General features: G+C 39.3%; 1 protein-coding gene across 1 annotated transcript; it reads right to left on the bottom strand.

Moving 5' to 3' along the window:
• Positions 1-19,430: 19,430 nt before the first annotated feature.
• Positions 19,431-24,804, bottom strand: GKN1 (gastrokine 1). The gene is made up of 6 exons (XM_037526835.2): positions 24,745-24,804; positions 22,667-22,720; positions 22,441-22,578; positions 21,403-21,522; positions 20,241-20,376; positions 19,431-19,558 (listed from the first exon to the last, which is right to left on the bottom strand). Exons 1-6 carry the CDS (start codon positions 24,802-24,804, stop codon positions 19,464-19,466), a joined length of 603 nt encoding a protein of 200 aa, XP_037382732.1. The 3' UTR covers positions 19,431-19,463.
• Between the last annotated feature and the right edge of the window lie 1,092 nt (positions 24,805-25,896).

Raw genomic sequence — 25,896 nt, 5'->3', positions numbered from 1 at the left:
GACAACAGATAGGAAAAAAAGAGAAAGAAAGAAATGCTTATTATTGAATGCTACAGAGATTCTGTGGTGTTTTTTTTTTTTTTTTTTTTTTTTTTTTATAATAGTTGACTAATACAGTAGGCATTATTAGCTTCTTTTTCTCCCTTGAGGCTCTCAGCAGTTAATCAGCTTAGCTAAAAACTAGTTTTTGAATCCGGCACTACTTAATCCAGCCTCCCACCCTGTCTGCTATACCAGTGCCACAGGAGATGGGTTCAAGTGGTGTGAGCAAGTGCCTGCACTGTCCCCCTGGGGTGGGGAGTTGAGGAGACTAGTTCCTAGAAATCTAAGTGGAAATCCTCCCTCGACTGCTTCCCTAGGACCCTCTCAGGATTGCTGAGAGTTCTTACTTTGGGGGTGTGTGGGGGCGGGGTGGGGCATTCCTGTGCTGAGTTTCACTGTTTTGAGCAATTTCCATGGAAGAGATGACCTGAGGAGGGAGGCCTGTCTGCAAGAGCTCAAGCATGAAAGACAGCATTGTTGGTTGTCTGCCTTGTGCTATTGGCTAAAACACTCAGCAGGCCCTGTGAAGGCAGTTATTTATAAAAAATAACTTTTGTTATTTTTATAGATTAAAACAGCTTTCTTCCACATTCCATGCTTGTTCTCTCGATGAATCATATTATGTGAATAAATGTGTGAGGGAAAAAGCCAAACCAGAGGCTCAGTGCTGGTCCCCAGCAGGTACTAGCTATATATTTCCATGAGAACCCCTTACCTCACTAAGGCTCAGTTTTTGCATGGACATCATGAAGTTTTAACCACCTTACACCATGAGGGGCAAAGCTGAGCCTGGATAAAGAAATCCACACCTTTATCAGAGAGCTGGTGGATGAGCAAATCTGCATGTTTCTGGAATAAATATGTGGTGTTTGTTTTTTTAAGATTTATTTATTCATGTATACAAGAACCAGGGGACCTGCCAGATGTGTGGGATGGTGAGAGGATTCACCAGAGACAGAGTGGGGAACAGAACAGGCAGACTGACTGAAATACACTGCTGAGGGGAGCAGCGGGCGAGACAGGAGAGGTCTGCCGCACCATGTGGGATTTTTGCTGGCCGGCTGGGATCGAACCCCTGCTGCGGTGGCTGCAGACAGCTTCACAGCGCTGCCCTCAACCGCCTGTGCCACCAGAGGAGGCCCAGAATAAATATTGTTAATGCATATCAAGAACCTAGAAAGATGATTTTTAATTTCCTTATTCTATATTAAAAATAATTTTTAAAATGCACCTTATAATTTTTAAAATGCACTGTATAATGCCAGGGGCCTGCCTCTGGCATTATATACCTGCAATCTGTCGTGGTCAATGCTAAATCAGCCACTGTCCACCGATGTCAGATAAGATCTGCAGACAGAGGCATCAGCAGCTCCATGATTGTCTCTCAGTTCCAGAGTTACCACAGCCCCATCACAGGGGCTGGTCGCATCGTGTCCATCAGCCACCTGCCAGATCCTCAAAACTCCTTGGCAAGTCCCTGGTGGGATCTGTCTTTGGCTAAGTCCAAGATAGCACTTAAAGTCTATCTATTAACTCTCTGTTTTTCTCATATTCCCTCTGAACTGAACAAATAGTACAAAAATAAAGCAAAAACTTGTCTTAGCCATGGAATGGGAAGGTGCCATGAAAGGTCATAAGTGGAGAACATTTTGCTACCTATACTGTGATAAAGGGCCATGTCGAGGGAAGTACCAGCCAGCTCAGGAGTGAAGCAAGGGAAAGAAACAGTTGCCTGAAGAGTAAGTTAATTGGACATAGAACAAAATATTCAGGAGAATGGAAGTGAAGGTGGGACAGAGAGCATCTGGGTGCAGTTGTAACTGGTGGCTGAAGCCAAAGACTGTTAGAGGTGGTGCCCCCTGGAGGGGAGAGTTTGTGAGGGTGAATAGCCCCAGGGGAAATGGGAATAAATACCAGTGGGGATCAAGACTCTGACAGGACATATAAGGAACTGTGGAAGCAGCACACCTCCCTTCCCCATACAGTGTTCAGGATTCAGCATTCGAATTTTCAGTGTTTTCTGATCTTCAGCAAATCTGGGGTCAGCCATATCTGCCCCCACCATGCTGATCTTCCGAAAGGCTGCTGAGGGCCTCCAAAGGATGTGGAGAGGCTGCCAGCAGCCAATGTCAAAGAATAAAAGTTTGGAGGCTTTGCAGGTAGCTGAGGCACTGAAACTGTTCCCAGCTTTGCTGCTGTTACAGCCTGGAAGGGGAGGCGAAGACCTGGGGCCAGGTGCCTTGCTAAGCTGTGTGAGTGTGGGCCATTTGTTGGGTCATTTGACTGCTGCAGCTGCTGTTTTGAGGTCGCTTGTCTGGTGCTGTGCTGGCACATCTCAGCAGCTCTGGTGAACATCTCCTGTTGTGTCTTCTGCTGTCTTTGTAAGTTGGATCCTGAACTATCGTCTGGCTGCCCTGTGCTCCAGACCCTCAGTGGCAGGAAGATGCCATCTGGGGAGTCTTTGTGTATAGGACTTTAAAACACTGGACACTGCTTCAGGTGAGGTAAACAGCCATTTGTGCCTCCATAACTCTTTGTTTTCCTTGGTTTGTTAAATAAATCTCATTGTTGTTCTCTGAACCTGAGCAGTCTTGCAATTGTGTGAGTGGGTGAGGAACTCAGATGGTGAACGTTAAACTGTATGGGCACTGTCCTTGGCCAATTTTAATGCCCTTTGCTGCCTTGTATCATAGTCACATTGCTGATGTATAAATGAGTGAGGAATGGGTCTGTGCCAGCCTGAGAGCTGCTCACTGCAGCAAAACTCGTTTGGGTGCCATATGAAGTAGGTTTTGACAGGTGTTGGGTTCAGAGAGTGAGGTCCTTGGGTTAACCCTGGGAAAAGTTTTACCAGAGCTCCCCTTTCACCACCACACAGTGAATTTCTCTGTAAGACAGTCATTTAGGTATATTTAAAAGAATAGATTTATTACAGAGGGAGAGAAGAGTGAAGAACGCTTGCTGAGACACAAGCAGGCAGAAAGAGCTGAATTTCAAGGGGCAGCCTTGTGTTTTTATCATCTCCTTTTGGTAAGGAGGGGGCTCATCTCTGTGGAGTAGTTAACTTTTGTTAACCTTTTTTAAAAAAGATTTATTTATTTATGCATACAAGAACTGGGGTACAGGCCAGAGGTGCAGGCAGGGGGTGAGAGGATTCACTAGAGACAGAGTGGGGAACAGACCAGGAGGATTGACTGAAATACACTGCTGAGGGGAGCAGTGGGCGAGTCAGGAGAGGTCTGCTGTGCCATGTGGGTCACCTCCCTGGTGGCTGCAGATAGCTTCATAGTGCTTGTCCTTGTAAAGCTTAATTAACTAGATGGAACCTGAAAGGACCAGAGATTCTCTTTTTGTCCTCAATCTCCATGGCTCCTCCTCCCTACTTGAGGAATTTATTTGATTTGACTAGGTAGAATTGAAAGGACTTGAGACTTTTACAGTGGTCCTCAATTTCCATATCTCTTTCCCAATCTGTGCTCCTCTGGATATTTTCTATAGTTAAATTTATTATTATGTTAATTACTTCTAAACCCCCCCCCCCCGCCTCCAGCTTTTGGCCTTGTGAGCCAGTTTCTGGTCTTGTGATGGCTTCTTTCCAAATTTTCTACTCCAGCCTCCATAATTCCCAGTTTTCTTTTCATGCAGATGACTTGCAAGACATGCAGCAACAGGGCTGTAATAAATAGCCACTCTCTGCATGGCAGGGGACATGGTGCAACTAACTTCAGCACCACTGCCAAAGCCCAGTAAAGGAAAATATTGGCTATCATATGGATAGCACCAGTATTAAGGCTGCCTTTCACCATTTCCAATGCAAATAATGCCACATTCAGAACTCCGGAGGATGAAGTGGATGGCAGTCGCCATGGGGCAAAGCCTGACTGCCAAGAGAAAAAAACAGAGTGTGATGGGCTTTCATACTACTTCCAACCAAAACACACATGTCAATTGCTTCAATGGTTCCCTAACTAAAAAGCTTTTTAATTAGGAGACCCAGATAATTTCAGGTAGTCAAATATAAAAGGAGAAACATGTGTCCTGTTGGAACATCCTGGACTTGCTAAGGCTGTGTTGGGGAGATTCTCTTCATTACTCACAGGGGTCACTGAAAGTAAAACAAATGAACACGGGTACTTTAATTGATTTTATTCCCTGCTTTGTCTCCAATGGCTATAAAAACCTACCATATAGGAAGCACTCTGTAATACTTGTTAAATAAACAGCATAAAAAGTTAAAAAGTAGAATTACAAATGGGATGTGCTGTCGATGATGCTCTTAGTTAAGGGCATGAGCTAGGAATTTTGATCTAAATCCTGTGGATCAAGACAACACTAGGAAAGAGGGTGGTTAAGCAGACCCAACATAGTTTGATTTAAATGTATGGTTCTGTATACTTTGCTGGAATTTGTTTGTTCTTCCTGATATTCTTCATAGGTTATATTCAACTTTTGGATATTTGGAAAGCGTGAACTCAATGATAGATGTGTTAGTCCATATGAAAGTTTCTTGAAAAAATTGACTTTAGGCTAAGATTTATTAGTGAATATTCTGGAAGTAATGGAGGAAAAGAATAGAAAACTTGGAAAGGAGACACCACAAGACCAGAAACTTGGCTTACGCAATAGCTGGAGCTGGATTTGGGGATAGAAGTGATTAACATAGTTATTAAACTGGCTGTAGAAATGAAAAATCCTTAGGGGGAGAGGCTCAGATCCAAGCAAGTGTCACACTGCTGTTAGAGAGTGTCATGTGGGCACAGACTAGAGGTGAGGATATGGATTTTGAGGACCATTGTAGAATTTCTGGTCCTTTTCAAAATCTACATAGTTATTAAAAATCAACAGAAACAAACCACTCCACAAAAGAATGAGCCTCTCCCAAAGAGAAGAAAACTGTAATCGTGTTATTTCTGCATTGGTAAGGGGCAGCAGTGCTTCTGCCCACCTGTGACTATGGCAGGTGCTTCTTTTCATGAACCTTTTCCTTTTGTAGAGCCACCAGCTCTCCCTTTGCAAGGCAGCAGCCTTCCTGCCTGCCTGTGACCTTGCTGATGCTTCACTTCATTGAGCTTGGCAGAGGCAGCTCTCTTCTATGCAAGTGTTCTTTATTCTTCTCTCCATTTTATAATAAACCTGCCCTTTTCTTTCTTTTTTTTGTGTGTAGAAGAACTGGAGTGTAGGCCAGAGGTGTGGTGGGTGAGAGGATTCACCAGAGACAATGGGAGAACAGGTGGATTTCACCAAAATACACCCCTGAGGGGTGCAGTGGGCAAGACAGGAAAGGTCTGCTGTAATGTAGGTTAGTTCCCTGGCTGGGGATGGAACTCTGGGGCCACAGTGGTAATAGCACTGAGACTTAACTCCTAGGCCACCAGGGAGGTCCATAAACCTTCCTATTGGATGTAACTAAAGTCTCTGTCTTGTGGAGAAACTTGCTTGGAAAACTCACTAGTGTCACTGAAAGGAAAGATTTGATGAGACTTCCTAGAGTTAACACAAGTACCCCACTCTCCAAACCTAACATCTCCAAAAACGACTTCAGAAGGAAGGTTGGAGGTTTGGTTTCAACTACTTAGTTATGTCAGAAATGCAATTGGGAGGACACTGGAAAGATATCCTCATAATGGGCAATGACTTACCTAAATATTTTTTGTTAACTTTTCCCTCTAATTCAGGTTTGTGCAGGTTATTATCTGCTCCTCTCTAGTGCCTCTTGGCCTTTGGAAGTCACTGGAACTTCTCATGACCCTGTAAGCTAGCTCTGTGCTAGCTGCACTAGCACCTGCCCTTCCTCTTTACCCCAAAGGACTGAGGTGCATAGGACCAGCCAAGGTTTCTTATGCATTGTCAGAATATGGACAGGGCCAATCAAAACAGCAAATAGGAAACTGTGCTGCAGACTTCCCAGCAGTGATTTAGAGTTTTGTGGGGAGCAGGGTTTGGCACTGGCAGAGTTTAGAAACAGTGACTTCTCTCTGCCGACCTGGCATCCTGATGCTGACTGAACTCCTTTTCACTTAAACCTTTCTTCTGGAGACATGGGTCAAGGGCTGAATATTTGGAACCATCAGCCTCTGAAGTGAGCCAGCAAGGGGGGCTTCTGTCTTATGTTGGAATCAAAGCACTGTTTCTTTTCAACCCCATACATCTACTTTTTTTGTCTTTACAACTTTATCTTATTTTTGTGATTTTACTTTAAAAAATTGCAATTAACTCTTGAATAAGTGTAAAGGCTATTTTAAAATACAAGGTAAAGTATAAAGAATTGTGATAAAACATGCACCCAAGAACACTCCTCTCAATTTAGTTTTGCGGGAGAGGGAGAGTCCATTTGCCCCTCCATGAACCCTTCTCTCCCTCACAGAGATACATAGTTATACCGAAATTTGCATTATCAATCCCTTGCTTTTAACCATAGTTTATCTACTGTGCGTCTGTGTCTAAAATATGCGTGTTGTTCAGTTTTGCATATATGATGCAAAAAAGTTTTGCATATATGCTGCAAAAAAAATACATATATGTATTTTTTGGACTTTCTATAAATATATGTATTTTTCTCTTGCAATTTAGGAGTTTTGAGTTCAACATCATTTTCTAGATTCATTTGTGTTATTTTTTTAGAGTCATTTGTGTTATGTATGACTGTGATTAATTTGGTTTTCTTTTTATGGTCTTTAGCATTCTACTAAATAAACAAATCACAATTTATCTATTCTATGTTGACAAACATTTGAATTTTTTCTAGCTTTTGCTGTTCTGAATTCTGCAGCTCTGACATTCTTGCATGTGTTTCTAGATGTCATTATGCAAAAATTTCTCAATGATGTTTGCCCATAGATTAGGTCATAGGATTGTCACATCATCAGCTTATTAGTAATGCTGAATTGTTTTCCAGAGTAGTTTAATCAATTCATGTCCTGATGCCCTGGTTGTTTTCCTCCATATCTTCTCTAGTACCTGGTACTAGTTTTGTTTTTTTTTTCCATTTTCCAATCAAATGTGTATGAAAGGACATCTTCGTTTCAATTTGCATTTTCTTTATTACTAAGTAATATAAAATCTTGATATTTAGAGTCATCATTTAGAATTCTTTTCCTAGAAATCTATGTCCATTTTTTCTATTATTTTTTCATCTTTTTCTTGATATGTAGGGAATCTTAATAGAACTTTTTTATTTATTTTTTTTTTTTTTGTGAGACCCTCGCTGGCGGCCTGGGAACGAACCGGTGCTCCAGAGGCTGCGGGCAGTGTTGCAGCCCAGCGCTCAACCGCTGTGCCACCTATAAAGGGGAGGCCCTCTTTATAGAACTTTTATATTGACACTTTATCTAGTTTGTATGTTGCAACTATTTCTATTGCTTATGGCTTGTCTTTTCATTCAATTTTTGGAATCTTAAGATAAACATGTTTTTTTAGTAGAGAAATTTATCAGTATTTTACTTTATACTCTGGCCTGTTTCTAAAAGCTCAACAAGTATTTCCTTTTCTTAGTAGTAGGCAGTTTATAAAAGGCTTCTTATTTTGCCTTTTATATTTAGATTTTTTAAATGCCTGGAATTGATTTTTTTCAGGAGTCTGCTTTCATTTTCTCATTTCTTTTTAATCCTTGTAACTACCCAGTTGTTCTAATGCCACTTATTTTAAAAGCTCTTCTTTCCCCCGTGGACCTAGGATGCAACGTGGACCCTCTTTGTTTATATCCCTGTTTGTCTACAGATGTATGGAGCTATTTGTGTGCTTTCTGTTTTGTTCCATTTATTATTTGTATATTCCAGTACTCATATCACATTGTATTTTAAAAAATGTTTTTAGATTTTAAGCATCCTTGTTTATTTTTTCACAATATAGGATTTCTATATCACATCATCTTAATTACTATGTCTTTATATAAATTTGATAGGTCAAGTTCGATAATTTTGTTGTTCTACATTAGTAACTTGGCTATTTTTGGCCCTTTCTATAAGAGTTTGAGATTTTACCTTATTTGAAATCTAAAAAGTTGGCTTGCCATAGATTCATAAATGATAGATGACCCAAGAGTCCCAGGTAAGAGACAAAGAAAGGACTAGATGACGCATGACTTAGCAAGTATTGATAGTCTGAGCAGGCTCATGTTTGTTTCAGTGCCTCTTGCCCATAGTCTCCTAGGAGTAACGCATAAGGTCTTAGATGGAAGTGGATTGCATTACAGAGAGGACCCTAAGCGTAGGAAACATGAATCTTTTATAAAAAAGACGTGTTTGCTTTTTGCTGTAAAAGAGAGTATGTCTATCTTTTAAGGCTGTTTGCTTTACAAACATCCTTGCAAAAAGTAGTTGAAAACAAATGGCAGTCACTTCTATTCACAAGATGTCTAGAAACACCAAGGACACTTGGAGAATTGTCTCTCAACTGGCCTTAGTCTTCCATCTATAGTTTAAATTTAGCTGGTCAAGTGCCAGACACACCTGGTTGGAAAGTAAGTTTGAATTACTCTATATTTTGAGTGAGAGTTGGCATTCTTAAAATATCAAATCTTCAAACTTGTTTGACTGTTTTGTTTAGTTTGCCTTATTGTCTCTCAATAAAGTTTCCATAGAAGTCTAGCACATTTTTGTTTAATTTATTGCTAAGTAACATCATTTCTTGGCTGAAATTCCTGAAATGTCTTCCCATATTACTCAAAATAACACCCAAAGAAGGCGGGGCGGAGCAACATGGCGGCGAGGAGACGCTGCGAGTAAGATCTCCCATTAAAAAAGTTAATAGGGAGGAAAAGCGGCAGGTCCCAGTGAGAACTGGGACACGGAAGATAAACGGGTGACGCCAGCAAACTACCCGAAGAAGAAAGTGGCCATAAAAGAGGACTAGAAGGGAGGGAAGCGCAGAACCCTGCTCCCCTCCCCCGCCCACAGAGGCGGCACTCTCCGACCGGCAGAGAGGGAGAAAAAAAAAACCAAAACAACCAACAAGAACAAACTATGCAGCAAGCGGGACCGTGAGTGGAAAGGAACTATTGCAGCCACCACCCCATGAACGGGAGCTGAGGCGAACCCTGCAGGATTCGCCGCTGCGAGCGAACGGCTCCGGGCGCCATCAGAGAAGAACAAAGACCCGGGAGTCGCGCACACAGCCCGGGCTGCCGGTAAGCTGGCGCGGAAACGCGGCGCGCTCGGGGAGCTTGAAAAGCAAGTGCAGACCAGAATCACGGCTGCCCAGGTACCCGCGCCTGCGACCTAGGCTTGCGGGGAGACGACCTAGGCTTGCGGGGAGACGCGCGGAGGTCCTCACTGAGGTGAAGGTCCCTCCCTGAGTAAGCAGGAACCAGGCACCCAGGCATGGGAGCGGTGCAAAAGGCGCCATTCCCGCGCCACTGAACTGGGCTACAGCCCGCGTCCTGGAACTGAGGGCTTTGAGCTGAGACCCGGGGCACGAAAATTCGGGGCGTGGGTTCTCCACGACGGTGGGGCACAAGGCAGACACAGCACCCCAAAGCCGTTGAGGTGTACCCTACCATTCCTGCTCTGTTCCCTGTCCCACGGGGTGGGGGGACGAAAAACAGCCCCCAAGGACAATAGGAGAGATCTCTGGCGCCACCTAGTGACCAGGAAAAAAAAGTCACTAACACCCCATAGAACAGGAAATTTCTTAAGACTGCTTGAAAAGGGCAGAAGGCTTCTGCAGTGGCCAGCCGGGAAGTTATTCCACGCCAGGCCCCTTCTGACCAGCAGTCTGAGCCCACAGAGGGAGCAGGCACCCACGTCCGGGGCAGACCGGGGGCGCAGAAGAGTGTGCCTGAAACCGGAGGCGCAGGGACTGCATCCGCTTCGCCATTTGAGAACAGGGACATTTCTTCAGTAAAAACTGCCTAAAACCAGCAGAAAGCTCCCCCAGAAGGCAGAGATGGCTCCTGGAAGAGCCAGAGGGGAGCGGAGAAGTTCACCCAAGATGCCAGTCAGTCCGAGCATCACAGTGTCCCAACGCATACGACAAATTAGAAAACAGACAGTAGGGAGTAGAAGAACCACACGCAACCTAACAACTCCTCAGGAAAGAAGCACACCACAAAAAGAAAACCACTCCCAGATTGCAACGACAGCAACTTGGAAGAACTTCTGAGCCTTCCAGAAAGAGAATTTAAAATTGCCATGATTAAAAAAGTGATAGATCAGAAGAAGGAAATTGAGTCCCTAAAGAGGGAAAACAATGGTCAGAAGAATGAAATTGAGTCCCTAAAGAGGGAAGTAAAGAAATGCAGGAGATCAAAGAATTAATGGAGGAACTAAAGAACTCCGGGAAAAGCAAGGAAAGCAGAATAGATGAAATGGAAGAACGAATAAGTTCTCTTGAAGACACAGAAATAAAAAGAACCAAAACAGAAAAGGAAAGAGAAGTACGAAGGAAAAAGAATGAAGAAAGACTTCGAGAACTATCTGACTCCATGAGGAAAGGAAATATAAAAGTTATAGGAATTCCAGAAGGAGAGGAGAGAGATGTAGGAACAGAGAAAATATTCCAGGAGATAATTGAAGAGAACTTCCCAAATGCGAAGAAGGAGGTGAAAATTGATATACAAGAAGCAAGAAGAACACCAAACTTCCACGACGAAAGGAAAAACACAGCAAGACACATAATAGTAAAGCTCCCAAGAATCCAGGACAAGGAAAAAATAATGAAGCTGACAAGAGGGAAGAAACAGATAACATTCAAAGGAAAACCAATCAGGCTGACATCAGACTTCTCTGAAGAAACACTACGGGCAAGGAGAGAGTGGAGGGACATAGTCAACAGACTCCAAGAAAACAGATGCCAACCAAGAATACTCTATCCCGCAAAGCTCTCTTTCCTCCATGAAGAAAGAATATGGACCTTCCCAGACAAAGAGAAACTCCGGAATTTCATTACGAATAAACCCCCACTCCAAAAAATACTACAAGGAATCCTAAAGCCTAAATAAAATCAAAGGAAAGACAAACATAATGGCAAATACAGATGCTAACATATCAATATTAACTCTAAATGTAAATGGACTAAACTCTTCAATAAAAAGACACAGAGTTGCAGCCTGGATTAAGAAACAAAACCCAACCTTTTGCTGTCTCCAGGAAACACATTTAGCTACAAAAGATAAAAATAGGCTCAAAGTCAAAGGATGGAAAACAATCCTACAAGCAAATGGGCCAAAAAGAAAGCAGGAACAGCTATACTTATATCAGATAAAACAGACTTCAAACTCAAAAAAATAAAAAGAGACCCCAATGGTCACTACATTATGATTAAGGGGACAATACTTCAAGAAGAAATAACACTCATTAACATATACTCACCAAACGAAAGAGCACCAAAATATATCAGACAACTGTTGTCCTCTCTGAAAACAGACATCAGAGAAAACACATACGTAGTGGGAGACTTCAACACACCACTATCAACAATGGATAGATCAACAAGACAAAAAAATAAGTAAAGAAACTAAAGCTCTAAATAAGGACCTAGAGCATTTGGGCTTAACAGACGTCTATAGAACACTAAACCAAAAAAAACGGAGTACACATTTTTCTCAAGCGCACACGGATCATTCTCCAGGATCGATCACATACTGGGGCACAAGACAAACATCAACAGATACACCAAGATTGAAATCATACCAACCATCTTTTCTGACCACGAAGGCATCAAACTAGAAATAAATCATAAAAAGAAGGCAAGGAACTATCCTACCTCATGGAGATTAAAAGCCACACTACTGGAAGACCACTGGACTAATGAGGAGATCAAAGAAGAAATTAAAAAATTCTTTGAATTGAATGACAAGGAGGACACCAATATCCTAAATGTATGGGATGCAGCAAAAGCAGTAATAAGAGGAAAATATATAGCAATAGAAGCTCACGTCAAAAAACAAGAAAGAACTCAAAGAAACAACCTAATCTCGAAGCTCAAAGATCTAGAAAAAGAACAACAAAAAAACCCAGAACCAGTAGAAGAAAAGAAATAATAAAACCAAAGCAGAAATAAATGAAATTGAAACTAAAAAAACAATCCAAAAGATCAATGAAACCAAGAGCTGGTTCTTTGAAAAAATCAATAAAATAGACAAACCCCTAGCCAGGCTCACAAAGGAAAAAAGGGAGAAAGCACAAATACACAGGATCATAAATGAAAGAGGAGAAATCACAACGGACACAGCAGAAATCAAAAGAATAATCAGTAACTACTATGAACAGTTATATGGAAACAAGTTCAACAATCTAGAGGAGATGGACAAATTCCTACAACTCTACAATCACCCAAAGCTAGATAAAGAAGAAATAGAACACCTAAACAGACCAATTACAAGCAGCGAAATTGAAATGGTAATCAAAAACCTCCCCAAAAACAAAAGCCCAGGACCTGATGGATTTACAAATGAATTCTACCAAACATTCAGAGACGAATTAGTGCCTATCCTTCACAAACTCTTCCAAAAAATTGAGAAGGAAGGGACAATACCAAACACGTTCTATGAAGCCAATATTACACTAATACCAAAACCGAACAAGGACAACACAAAAAAGGAAAACTATAGGCCAATCTCCCTAATGAACACTGATGCAAAAATCCTCAATAAAATTTTAGCTATCAGAATCCAACAATGTATCCATAAGATAATTCACCACGACCAAGTTGGATTCATTCCAGGGGCACAAGGATGGTTTAACATCCGAAAATCAATCAACGTTATCCAACACATCAACAAAAAGAAATATAAAAACCATATGATAATATCAATAGATGCTGAGAAAGCTTTCGACAAAGTGCAACACCCATTCATGATAAAAGCCCTTGAAATTCTTGGGATACAAGGAACATACCTCAACATCATAAAGGCCATCTATGACAAGCCAACAGCCAGTATCATTCTCAATGGTGAAAAGCTGAAAGCAATTCCATTAAGATCTGGAACAAGACAAGGATGTCCACTCTCACCACTGCTTTTCAATATAATACTGGAAGTCCTAGCCAGAGCAATAAGACAAGAGAAAGACATCCAAGGAATCCAAATAGGAAAAGAAGAAGTCAAACTATCACTATTTGCAGATGATATGATAATATACATAGAGAACCCCAAAATCTCCACAGAAAAACTAATTCAACTCATCAGTCAGTTCAGTAAAGTGGCAGGATACAAAATCAACACGCAAAAGTCAGTAGCCTTCCTATACACAAACAATAAATCTGAAGAAGAAGAAATCAAAAAAACCACCCCTTTTATTATTGAAACAAAAAAAATCAAATATTTGGGAATAAATCTAACAAAAGAGGTAAAGGACCTATACAAAGAAAACTATAAAACACTGTTAAAAGAAATAGAAGAAGACACAAAGAAATGGAAAGACATCCCCTGCTCATGGATTGGAAGAATAAACATTATTAAAATGGCCATCCTACCAAAAGCGATATACAGATTCAATGCTATTCCAATCAAAATCTCAATGGCATTCTTCAAAGAAATAGAACAATTATTGATGAAATTCATATGGAATCACCAAAAACCCCGAATAGCCAAAGCTCTACTGAAAAAAAAGAAGGAAATGGAGGCATCAAACTCCCAGACTTCAAACTATACTACAAAGCCATAATCATCAAAACTGCATGGTATTGGAACAAGAACAGACATACAGACCAATGGAATCGAATAGAAAATCCAGAAATAAACCCACAGATTTATGGTCAACTAATCTTTGACAAAGGAGCAAAGACTATGCATTGGAGCAAAGAAAGTTTGTTCAATAAATGGTGCTGGGAAAACTGGGTCGCTACATGCAAAAGAATGAAGCTTGACCACTACCTCACACCATACACAAAAATCAACTCAAAATGGATTAAAGAACTAGACATAAGACCTGAAACCATAAAATACATAGAAGGAAATATAGGCGAAACACTACGGGATTTGCACATCAAAGACATCTTTACAGACACATCACCCAAAGCAGTGATAGTGAAGGCAAAGATAAACAGCTGGGACTACATCAAATTAAAGAGCTTCTGCACAGCAAAAGAGACAATAACAAAAACAAAGAGAAACCCCACCAACTGGGAGAACATTTTTGCACCCAACACTAATGATAAAGGACTGATCACAAAAATCTGCAAAGAGCTGATGAGACTCAGCAACAACAAAGAAAATAATCCAGTCAAAAAATGGGCAGAAGAGCTAAAAAGAAACTTCTCTGAAGAGGAAATGCAAATGGCCAACAGACATATGAAAAAATGTTCAACATCACTTGCAATCAGGGAAATGCAAATCAAAACTACCATGAGATACCATCTCACACCAGTGAGAATGGCACATATTAAAAAAACTAGCAACAACAAATGTTGGCGAGGATGTGGAGAAAAAGGAACTCTTGTGCACTGTTGGTGGGAGTGCAAACTGGTCCAACCACTATGGAGAGCTGTGTGGAGATTTCTGGACCTACTAAACATAGAGCTTCCATATGATCCAGCAATTCCACTCCTAGGTATTTACCCAAAGGACACAGAAACATCAATTCCAAAGAGCACCTGCACCCCTATGTTTATAGCAGCACTGTTTACAATAGCTAAGCTTTGGAAACAACCCAAATGCCCAAAAATAGATGACTGGATCAAGAAGATGTGGTACATATATACCATGGAATATTACTCAGCATTCAAAAAAGATAAACACATGCAATTTGCAGCAACATGGATGGCACTGGAAGGGATCATGCTCAGCGAAATAAGCCAAAAAGAAAAAGAAAAATACCGGATGGTCTCACTCATAGCAGGAATCTAGAAAACTTAAATAAGGGACCAGGAAAATGAATATAAGAAAGTGAAAATCAAAATCAACAAAAAACTATGAACCAGAGACACTTTTTGGGGTGGGGGGCGGGAGGGGAAGGATTGGGGTCAGAATGGGGCGTTTGCAATTGTATGGGGGAATATAAAAATAAATTTAAGATTAAAAAAAATAAAATAAAAAATAAAATGAAAATGCAAAAAAACAAAAACAAAACAAAAACAACAAAAAAAAAATAACACCCAAAGTTCTAACAGTGGCCCACAAGGCTTCTCATGAACTGATTTTCCGTTACCTCTTTCCCCTCATCGTCTTTGACTCTCCTTTGTGCTGGTTGTGCTTTCACCGCACTGACCTCCTTACTGTACTTTTAATATGCTACACACTTCTGCCTTAGACCTTAGCGTTGGCCATTTCCTTTGCCCATTGTGATTTTCTCCCAGAATGAGCAACATGGCTAGCTACTTAATTTCCATTTAAAACTATTTAAATATTGTCTTCTCATTGCTCCCCCTTACCACCCTTAAATACCTATTAAAAACTGCAAGTTCCTGACATTCTTGATTGTCCTACCATGCCCTTTGGTGCGTTTCCCATTAGTGCCTTTGATTGTCTATCCTACTATGTAATACTCTCCCACCAAATATCCTACTAGTAGTTACTTATGTATCTCTTACTTTACTTTGTTGTATGTCACTTATTTTTACCTTTTCTAACTAAATATTAATTATATGAGCAAAGATCTTTGCATTTTTATTTGCTGGTGGATTTCACATGTGTGCAATAGTGCTATAATGCAGCAGGTATTCAAGAAAGATTGTTAAATATATTGTTTTCTTAGGTATGTCATATCTTTTACTGCTATTATAAATACTATTTATAAGTATTAAGCTTTCTTATGTTTTCTGCTCATATATATGAATGTGACTCATACTTAATTGTTATCTTTGTACACTGGACACTTTGGAAATCCTTTGACTCCCATAACTTATCTAGAGATTTGGTTGTGCTTTTCCACAGAAGATTATGTCACCTGAGCATAACAATAGGGTTTTCTTCCTTTCTTTCCTCCTAATCTTTATTTCTAACATTTCTTTTACTTGCTTTTCTAACTTTCAGTACAATGTTTCTAGAAGTTGTGATGGCAGGTGTCTTGTTTTTGTGTTCACAAAAATGCTTTCTTTATTTTAAGTGATACAGTAATTTTTAAAAGAGGGTTTCATTCAGTTTAATGAAGTTTCTTCTAATTTCAGATTTTCTAAAAATTGCTTGCATATTGTGAACGAATATTCTACACTATGATGTTATTTTGTTGAGCTGCAACACAAGATTGTTGCTTTTTGGTATTTATTTATTTATTTATTTTTTGTGGGACCCTCGCCTGTGGCCGGGGAACGAACCCGCACTGCAGAGGCTGCGGGCAGCCTTGCAGCCCCGCGCTCAACCACTGCGCCACCAGGGGAGGCCCCTGCCTTTTGGTATTTTAAAGTGGCAAATTGCGTATTGGTTTCCTAATTCAATCCAATTTTTGTTGCTAGGAAAAATCAATCCTAGTCATGCTGTGTTATATTTTCTACACTTTGCTCACTTTGATTTGGTATTGCTTTGTTAAGATAGAGTGAGATTGCCCTCTACTTGCCCTTTCTCACACAATTCCTGTTGTGTTTCAAAATCAAGCTGATAATACGCTCATGAAATGACATGAGAGTAAATCTGTAAGCTATATTTTCAATGTTGTTAAATCTTAGTATAAATACCATCTTGGTCTGGAATTTTATTGTGTGAAATTTTTAAACTTTACTATTACATTATTCAGGCTTTATATTTCTTCTTGAGTATTTCTTCTTTATATTTCTTAGAAATGCAATTTCCCTAAGCTTTCAAATTATTGCTGTGAAATGGTTCATAACATCATTTTATTAACATCTTGGTATCTATGGTATCTATGTCTTAGTATCCTTTTATTCCTAGAAATTGCTTGCAATTTCTCTCTCTTTATCTATGGGCAATTTTATGCCCTTCCAAATAACCAACTTTGTACTTTATTTGGCCTTACTATTGTAGATTTGTTTCCTATTTTACTAACTACTGAAATTATAAATATTATATTACCCCCATTTATTTTGTATGCTTTTCCCTTATCTCTTTTTTTTTTAAAGATTTATTTTATTTATTTATTTATTTTTAAAGATTTATTTATTTATACAAGCACTCGGTACAGTCAGAAGCGTGGGTTGGGAGGGTGAGAGAATTCACCAGAGCCAGAGGGGAGAGCAGAGCAGGCAGAGTGACGAAGTACACTGCTGAGGGGAGCAGCAGGCGGCAGGAGAGGTCTGTGCACCATGTGGGCCCCTCGCCCAGCGGCCGGGGATCAAACTGGCGCTGCAGAACTTCGCAGCCCAGCGCTCAACCGCTGCGCCACTGGGGAGGCCCTTTTCCCTTATCTCTTAAAGTTGAATGCGTGACTCAATTTTCAATCTTTCTTCTTTTATAAAATGAATATTTTAAGAAAATAAATTTTCCACTACACATAGCTATAGCTAATACTCACAAGGTTTTAATCTAAGGTGATTTCATTATTGCATGGTTAAAATACATGCTACTTTTCATTGCAAGGTTTTCTTTGGCTCATGTGTTACTTCGAAATATGCTATGAAATTTCAAAACAAATGGAACTATCTTGTTTTATTCAGACAGGGACATTTATTTTATCTTGATTAAATTGAAGTTGGAAAAAAATGTGCTCTTTATGATACCAATCATTTCAAATTTTTTGAGATATGATTTATACCTTAATATGTGGTCAATATTTGTAACCATTCAACAGATGCTTAAGAATATGTATCCTGCAGTGTTCTGTATATGTTCATTGAAAAAATAAGATTATTAATTTTATTCATTTTTTTATATTCTTAACTGCTTCAACTATAATTTACTGAAAGATTTGTGTTAAATTCTTTTTTTTTGAAGATTTATTTATTTATGCATACAAGAAGTAGGGTATAGGCCAGAGGTGTGGGGGGGTGAGAGGACTCACCAGAGAGTGGAGAGCAGAATAGGCAGATATACTGAAATAGACTGCTGAGGGGAACAGCGGGCGAGACAGGAGAGGTCTGCTGTGCCATGTGGGTCAGCACCCTGGCCTGGGATCGAACACATGTTGCAGTGGCTGGTGTTAGTTAGCTTGACAGTACTATGTCTTTAACCCCTGGGCCACCAGGGAGGCCCTGTGTTAAATTCTTAGCTAGAATAGTAAGACTATTATATTTAACTGCAATTCTGACAAATTTTCCTTTATATATTTAGAGATGTATATAATCTAGAATTTTTTTACATCTTCCTAGTGAATTAGATTCTTGTACTACAATAGTGACTAGGTAATTTTTCTAAGAAACATGGGAATCACCAGTTCCCAAAATCAGCTGCATGATATTGTATCCAGTTTGTGAGTGACAGATCATTCCTTTCCCACTCTCAGAGATAGGGCAGTAGCTAAGATCGTGATTATTGATGGGTCTTTGACATACTTCCACATTGCATGACTAGGATATTTTGGAAGTTCTACTGCTTCAGTAGTACATTTAAGCAATGAACAGTAATGAAATTGCCACAAGTCTAAAATTTCCTCCCAACTGTTAAATAAATATTGCATTTTCCCAAATGATAGGAATCAATGTTTTTAGTTTTGGGTTTTTTTTTTTTTTTTTTTTTTTTTGCTAGTATTACTTAGGCTTATCCCATAGGAATGAATTAGTTCTCAACTTACAATACCAGAACTGAAAAAAAAAAAAATGAATGGGCACCAAGTTTAAAACATGAGCATATAATGATAGTCTATCTTCTCTTATCTTTCTCTTTTAGTGGACGCTCTGTGTTGTCTGTGTACCATATGACTTCAGTCCCCTAACCATTGAAGAGTGGGGCTTGTGGCCTTTAGTACTTAACAGGTTCAGGTAATTTGAAATTGAGATTAAAAAATATTAGACGTTAACTTTGAATTGGAAAGACATGAAAACATGGGAGAAGAGGCTGGTATTTTGGTGCAGACATCTTTTGCCATGAGTACAGAAAAAAGCATCTGCAAGATGCTTAGACAAAACAAGTAGAACTTGAGAGAAACAGATGACTTTTTTTTTTTACTCCAGGGAGAGAGAAGGAGAGTTGGGTCTTGCTGGTTCCAGTCTCTGATATTCAACTGCTTTTCTTGCCCCTAGATTATTTTAGATACTCTTATATCCTTGCAATAAACCCCACTTTCTGGCTTAGCTACACTGACTGGATTTCTACCTTTACTTCTCTGAATGTTACTGTGCACATCGACTGGGTAGTCTTCAGAGCATTTGGAAAGACTTGGCACCATTCCCAGAGCTGTGGTTAGTAGTACTGAAGCACCTGAAGGGATTCTTTATAAGGGGCAGGTCCTGAATATAAGCAATAGTTGGATCAAATGCACACCAAAATCATGTCACCACCAAATTATATTTTTAATCCCGTGCATTCCAATCAAATCATAAGAAATTATATTATAAACTGCATTCTGTACAGACATAGTTAGAAGACATTTCAGAATGACCTGATAAACACCATTTTTCTGCATAGAATATTCTGACTAAACGTTCAGAGACTTTTTTTTTTAGTTCTCCACTGTTCCTCCGCAGAAGGAAATGTTCAGAATCCAGAGTATATCAGTATTAACACACTTTTCTGAGATAGAAAACAGGCTTATTCCTGATAAAAAAAGAAAAGAAAAAACCAGAGTCAGTGTCTTCACAAAGACTCTTTGGGGGGGGGGGGTGGAGGTGGGTCTGTAGTACAGTTTTCAAACTATCTGTGCAATAATTTCAGGATCTGTATATCAAGATTAAAGCTCTGGAAAGTTGCTGTTAGGTTAGGTTCTTAGGTGGATACTTTTTTGTGTGTAAGTTATTTTTTTGAATGTGCAGAAGTGATTAAGTTATAAAGCCAATAGATTCTTCTTTCATTAAGTTATTCATGCATTAACTGGTGTTCTCTGTGGCTGTGCCTGAGAATAGTCTGATCACTCATCAGTACTAACTTCAAGTCTAATGCTTGTGCTGTGTTCGCTACATGCTATATGCTATTCTGTGTGCTTTTAAGTATTGAATTATTTGCTTCATTGTGATGGGTCCTATTGCAATTCTCACTTCTAGATAAGGAAATGGAGACACAGAGAGAAGTCTCAAATCCCTTGCCTAAGTTAATCCCAAGGAATTTGATTCTGGATACTATGCTTTTAACCATTTGTAAATACTCCTTTTAACAGTGGTTCATGAGTACACAAGATGTATTCAAAGGAATGCAGTATTGGTGTCCTTTGTGAACATGCTCAAGATTACTTAGATAGTTCCAGTAGCACTAACTTCTAGTGTGTGATAGCAAGAATACGCACCTTCATTCTCCTCAGCCATGTATGTTGGAATGCCCTTACACATGACAGAGATGGTTTTTCCAAATCTATCCAGGTCATCGACCATGTCGGGGTTGACAGAATACATCAGGGCCCTGGGAGGTGGTCCCCCTGGTTGCTGAAGTTGAGTGTGGAACAGACAAGTAGAAAGGAAAAGACAGTGAATGCTAAACCCAGTGGTTTGTTGAATTGGGGGGTAGGAGCAATTGAGGGTTGAATTGCTTGGTTATCCACAATCAAACAAAGAAGAGTCAGTTCTAATCCTGTGTATCTCAGATTTCTGTGCCCCAAAGGATTTAGCTGGTTTAAAACCTCAGTATCTCATAAGAGCAAAAGTCTAAAGCTAAATTTATTCTGAAACCTGGACCTCATTTGGTAATCATATATTGGGTTATATAATAACCAGCTTCTGATCATTCAGGTTTTTAAATTTCTCTACCTTATCAGTGAGAGATAACCATTTATCATTTATAAGAGTATGAATTCAGGCCAATATTTTAAAGAATATCATTCAAATGATGCCTTCTCCCCACACTGTCCAACTAGGGTTGCCAAATAAAATATAGACCATCCAGTTAAATTTACATTTCAGAAAAACAACAAATCACTTTTTAGAATAAGTATATCCCCAATGTTGCATAGGACAAACTTATTATGCTGCAAAAAAGTTATCCATTGCTTAACTGAAATTCAAACTTAATTGGGTATTATATATTTTTATTGCTAAATCTAATTTCCCTAACTCAACTTTTGTATAAAAATGCCCTTGGAGGGGTACTGTGGCCTCTCATTGGTGTGAACAGAACTTTGCCTCTGTAAGTATAGGTTCTCAGGTGTCCTGCTCAGCCTCTTTAGAGGCAGGGGTAAATCACATCATTTTAGTGTGGTGGCAGCTGCATCGCTGCAGGCAATTTCCAATTTCTTTCTTTTTATATTTGCTATATGTTTTTTCTTTACATATTCATTTTGGCAAAAAGATCATCTTTCTTATGCAGTAGCCAGGTATTTTGTTTTATGCAAATTCCAATTTATTTTCCTCCTTTATACTACACACTAAACATGGTGTGGTCAAGAGAGAATGATTATGACTTTCCCTTTGTTTACTGGAGATCATAAGACCTCCCTCAAGCAAAAATAAAAAGACTATTTTTACCTTCTGTTGCTTGGCCAGAGCATCAAGGGCTTGAAGAGAGGGCATGGCTTCCTTGTTCATTCTGTGCACAATGCACATCTTCTTTCTAAAGAGTCTGACGGCAGCAAAGTTCTGTTAAAAGAATAAGTTAGTACTGAGGAGTATGTTCTCCAACAAGCTTTTCTTTCAGAAATCATCTTCACCAGCAGTGGAAAACGAAAGTTCAAGATCATGATGGGCTGGGCTGAGTGTAGAGGATCTGGCCCTGTTTTGCAACCATATCTATTGTTGACATTTGAAAGGATAGAGCACAAACTCCTTCAAGACAGAGGTTTAGTGTCTTATTTCAGGTTCTAGTATGGTATAAGGCATTCCATGTATGTCTGTTTTGCTGAAATAAACTTTAAATTATTCTTACATTTTAATCTCCTTTGTTTTTCACAGCATTTTAAGGAGGCAGGTAGGACAGGAATTTGTGTTCTAATTGAGCAGATGTTAAAATTGATACAGAGTTAGCTTTTTGAAAGTATGTTCATTAAATACAGAACTGGTAATTACAGTGTTGGGTTGGTCTCCTGCCAGAGCCATAAAATTTTTTTGCTTCCCTTAATAATTAATAATGTCGTTTATATTTTCTTTGGTCCTTTTAAGTTAGAGGTGAATTGTCACTTTCTCTCTTTTTAGAAGGAAATTGAAAATAGGATAAGATAGGTTGGGTCTTGGCAGTAATAAAATGATGTAGGTCTTTCATCATTATTGAGGGTATCTGTAGGTAAGGGCAAAGAATGTTCACATTTGTCTAATAGCCCCCAAATTGCTTGAACACAGTGGCTTCTAATCACTGTTTATTGATTTGAATAATAACTATGGTGGGGAGCATTAATAACAGCAGGAGTGAAACTGGGTGTGCAAAGTAGGATCTTTTACTTATAATTCCACGCTAACGTGCAGTTAGAAATTATTTACTTTTTAGTTTTTCATTTTTATAAGGTTATTTTTGCTGCTGAAAGGTTATTTATAAAAAATAGAAGCTGCACCCTGGTTACGCACAGTTCTGTAATCCCAAAGGATGTTCCAGGAGTCCCATCCATTGTTGTTGTCCACGTTGGCCACGCCATGTTCATTGTTGACACTCACTGACTGTCGCCCACTGTCATCACTGTTGCTGTTATCATTGATGTTGATACTCTGAAATTTATAAGAAATTGACAATGACTTAATAGCACATTTCTTTGCAAATATATTTTGGTGATACACTTTAAAACATGAAACTTACATAACCAGTAATGGCAGGAACCAGGAAGACGCCAAGAAGTCCAGCAAAGACAATCTGAAATGACAAATAACAGCAGCCTGCTGCTACAAGGCAAAACAGTGTCCTCGGCTTTCTTTTTCTACCCAAGCTCATGAGGAACATTTACTATATTACCACTCTTTTGAGTGCTCTTTTCTTCTTTGAATTTATATATATTTTTTAACCAGACAAAGTTTTAACGATGGCATAGAATTATAGGTTAATTACTTATAGTAATTATGCTATTGTGGTAGTTTAAAAATTTTTAATGTTGGTCTTATAAAAAAAACTGATAGAGTGTCAACATTACTGGAAAATAAATTTGGAAATTAATAGCATTTGTGATATGAAAATGGTTATAAATTCGGAGAATCACATCTGACAATATTTGGTTAATTTTCCTGTTTAATCTAGCATACTTTCTTCCCTTTCTAGACCTTCTTATAGCAAGAGTACATTTTTATTTAAAAAGAACTGTTCAAGCAATGGATTAGGAAGCAGGTTAGATGTTGATAATGAGACACCAAAATGGAATGTCTGGCTATCGAGTGTAGTTAGCAGAAGGGGAGTCAAGGACACCTGATTTACTTGTCTGGACACCTGATGCTAGGACACCTGATTTACTTGTTTGTCTCTGGATATAGGACACAGAGCTTTATGCAAGTTGTCCAATACTGAGTACCTCATCTCATTTCTTTTTTTTTTTTATTTTTTATTTTTTTTTTAAAATTGTCTTTTTTTTTATAGAGGCATGTTTTATTTATTTATTTATTTTATTTGTTTGTTTTGTTTATACATGCACTGGGTACAGTCAGAAGCGCGGGAGGGTGAGAGAATTCACCAGAGCCAGAGCAGGGAGCAGAGCAGGCAGAAGGACTGAAGTACACCGCTGAGGAGAGCAGCGGGCGGCAGGAGAGGTCTGCGCGCCATGTGGGACCCTCCTCCTGTGGAGGGGGAGCAGCCGGGGATCGAACCGGTGCCGCAGAGGCCGCGGGCAGCTTCGCAACCCAGCGCTCAACCGCTGCGCCACCGGGGAGGCCCACCTCATCTCATTTCTTTTGCCTGGGACAAGATGGTTTGAGAACTGCACTGAATGGTTCAAGGTAATTGTTTTATTAATCTAGTTTTTCTCCTAATAGCTGAAAATTAGTCTCCTAAAAAGTCATAGATAGAGGAAATTTTAGAGCTCTACACGCATAATATAATGCAACCCTTTCAGAGCTGAGGAAATTGAGTTTCAGCAGTTAAGTGACTTGGCCAATGTTCAATTGACTAAGATCGTAACTCTTTTTCAAGGGAGAACTAGGAGAGAAACCAGATTTGACCTATATTCGGAGTTACCCCCCTTCCCACAAACCTTGCTGTTATAAGAACTTTTTTCTCAGTAATTATTTTACAGTTGCAACTCCATTCTGAAGCAGAGTCTGCTAGCATATATTTTAGTGTTTAGTATGCTGAAAATAGAAAATATTCACCTGTTTTTAATCCTTCTGCATTTTTGTTATAAGTGACAGATAGAACCACCAGATACTTTGGCAGAATTTTGTGGTCCATCTGTCACATTTTCAGCCTTTTATCTGGAGCCGCAGGTAAGCTACATGCTTCAGAATAAATAACTATGGACAAGGTCCAAGCAATCCTTTCTTACTTGGAGATCCGTTTTATAGCAAAGATATCACAATAAGTCACCCATCTGATTTGATAATAAGCTTTTTATCTTGCCTAAACATGCTTGGAAGTCTTGATCAAAGAGGAATGCAAAAATGTGGGAAAAGTTCAGGTATATTCTGTGAATTAGGGGCTGTCTGTGTCCAGATGTAAATCAAAACATTTGGAAAGTAATTTTATTAAAGACAGCACAGCATGCTCAGACAGCTTCTGACCCCAGTCAGTGTAACCATCTGTCTCTATTGAGATTCTAATAAATGCCACAACTGCATGAAAAGAAAATATTTTTAAAAACTATTTTGAGGTTGTTATAAGAAGTAGATCCCCTTAGCTCAAAATGTGATCAGTTTCCAATTATAAGATAATAAATTCAAAAGGAAAAGTCTACTTACTGTGAACTTCATCTTGGCTTCACCAAAGCAGTGGAGTGGAGCGGATAGACATCGACCCATATAAGAAACCCTCTCATATTTGTACTTGACCAGCTTTACTCAGAGTAGGTGTGACCAGGTAGAGTCAAAGACTTATCTTTCTCTGTTTTCTATACCAGCGCCATTATCTGTAAACCAGGAAGTTTTTTGGGATATCTGCCTGATTAGCAAGGCACTTTGACATGGAGTTGATCTGACTCACTATTTGTTGAAATTGAAGATATCACAACAAACTCAACATGATTTATGATAACTTCTGGTCCAAATGCTACTATGGGTGTGTATATTTTATATAGAATTATTACTCAGATTTCAGAGACAGAATGATCCCTAAAATCAAACAAGGCCACAGATGAGAAACTGTGAGCACACTGAGCCTTGCAGATAGCAGCTCCTGTAGGACTGAGGCAGTGGTTTCCTCCTTATACCCTTACCTGAGTCCATTGTAAAGGTTTTGCTCAGAATAAATGTTTTTTAAAAATCTTTTTCTCCCCTTTTCCCTCCCCTCCTGAGTGTCTCAGATCTATGATCAGTTTTCAAATATCAGTCTTAGTTTATTTTTGTCTGATCCTTTGTTTGGCTTCCTGAATTCAACATATAAGTGAAACCATCCAATATTTATCTTTCTCTTTCTGCCTCATCCACTTAGAATAATCCTTCCAGTTCCAACCATGTTGCCACAAATGGCAGGAATTTATCTTTTTTGGTCATCAAGTAATATTCCATCGTATGTACCACATCTTCTTGATCCACTCATCTGTTCTGGGGCATTTAGGTTGTTTCTATATCTTGGTGATTATAAATAGTGCTGTCATAAACATAGGAGTGCAGGATAAATATGTTCTATTAGTTGCTCTTCCCAAAGCTACATCTTTCTGAGATCCAGAGCTCTCTCAATGAAAACATCACGCATATGGTAAGAGAACCTGAGGGCTATTTTCACCCCTCTCTTCTTACCACCACATCCGGTTAGTTTCTGAACTTTTTCATTTTGTCTCAAAATTGTTTCTCAATTCTAGCTGTTCCCATGTCTTCATTCACTTGGGCTTTTACACCAGTTGTGTAATTGATCACTCAACTCACTAGTCTCATATTCCAGTGCATTTTCTGTTT

Source organism: Talpa occidentalis, unplaced genomic scaffold (genome assembly GCF_014898055.3).
Source record: "Talpa occidentalis isolate TD23 unplaced genomic scaffold, MPIMG_talOcc4v2.1 talOcc4.5, whole genome shotgun sequence".
In the NCBI taxonomy this organism is placed as follows: domain Eukaryota; kingdom Metazoa; phylum Chordata; class Mammalia; order Eulipotyphla; family Talpidae; genus Talpa; species Talpa occidentalis.
This window is presented reverse-complemented; position numbering and strand designations above follow the sequence as displayed.

Bases quoted from the DNA above. Each gene is read 5' to 3' on its own strand.
- GKN1 (XM_037526835.2), bottom strand. From the start codon at position 24,804: ATGGGTCGATGTCTATCCGCTCCACTCCACTGCTTTGGTGAAGCCAAG. The intron at 22,579-22,666 runs GTAAGTTTCATG...TATAAATTTCAG, and splicing joins TTCCTGCCATTACTGGTTAT to AGTATCAACATCAATGATAA. The intron at 20,377-21,402 runs GTCTTTTTATTT...ACTCAACTTCAG, and splicing joins AGCAACAGAAGGTAAAAATA to CAACCAGGGGGACCACCTCC.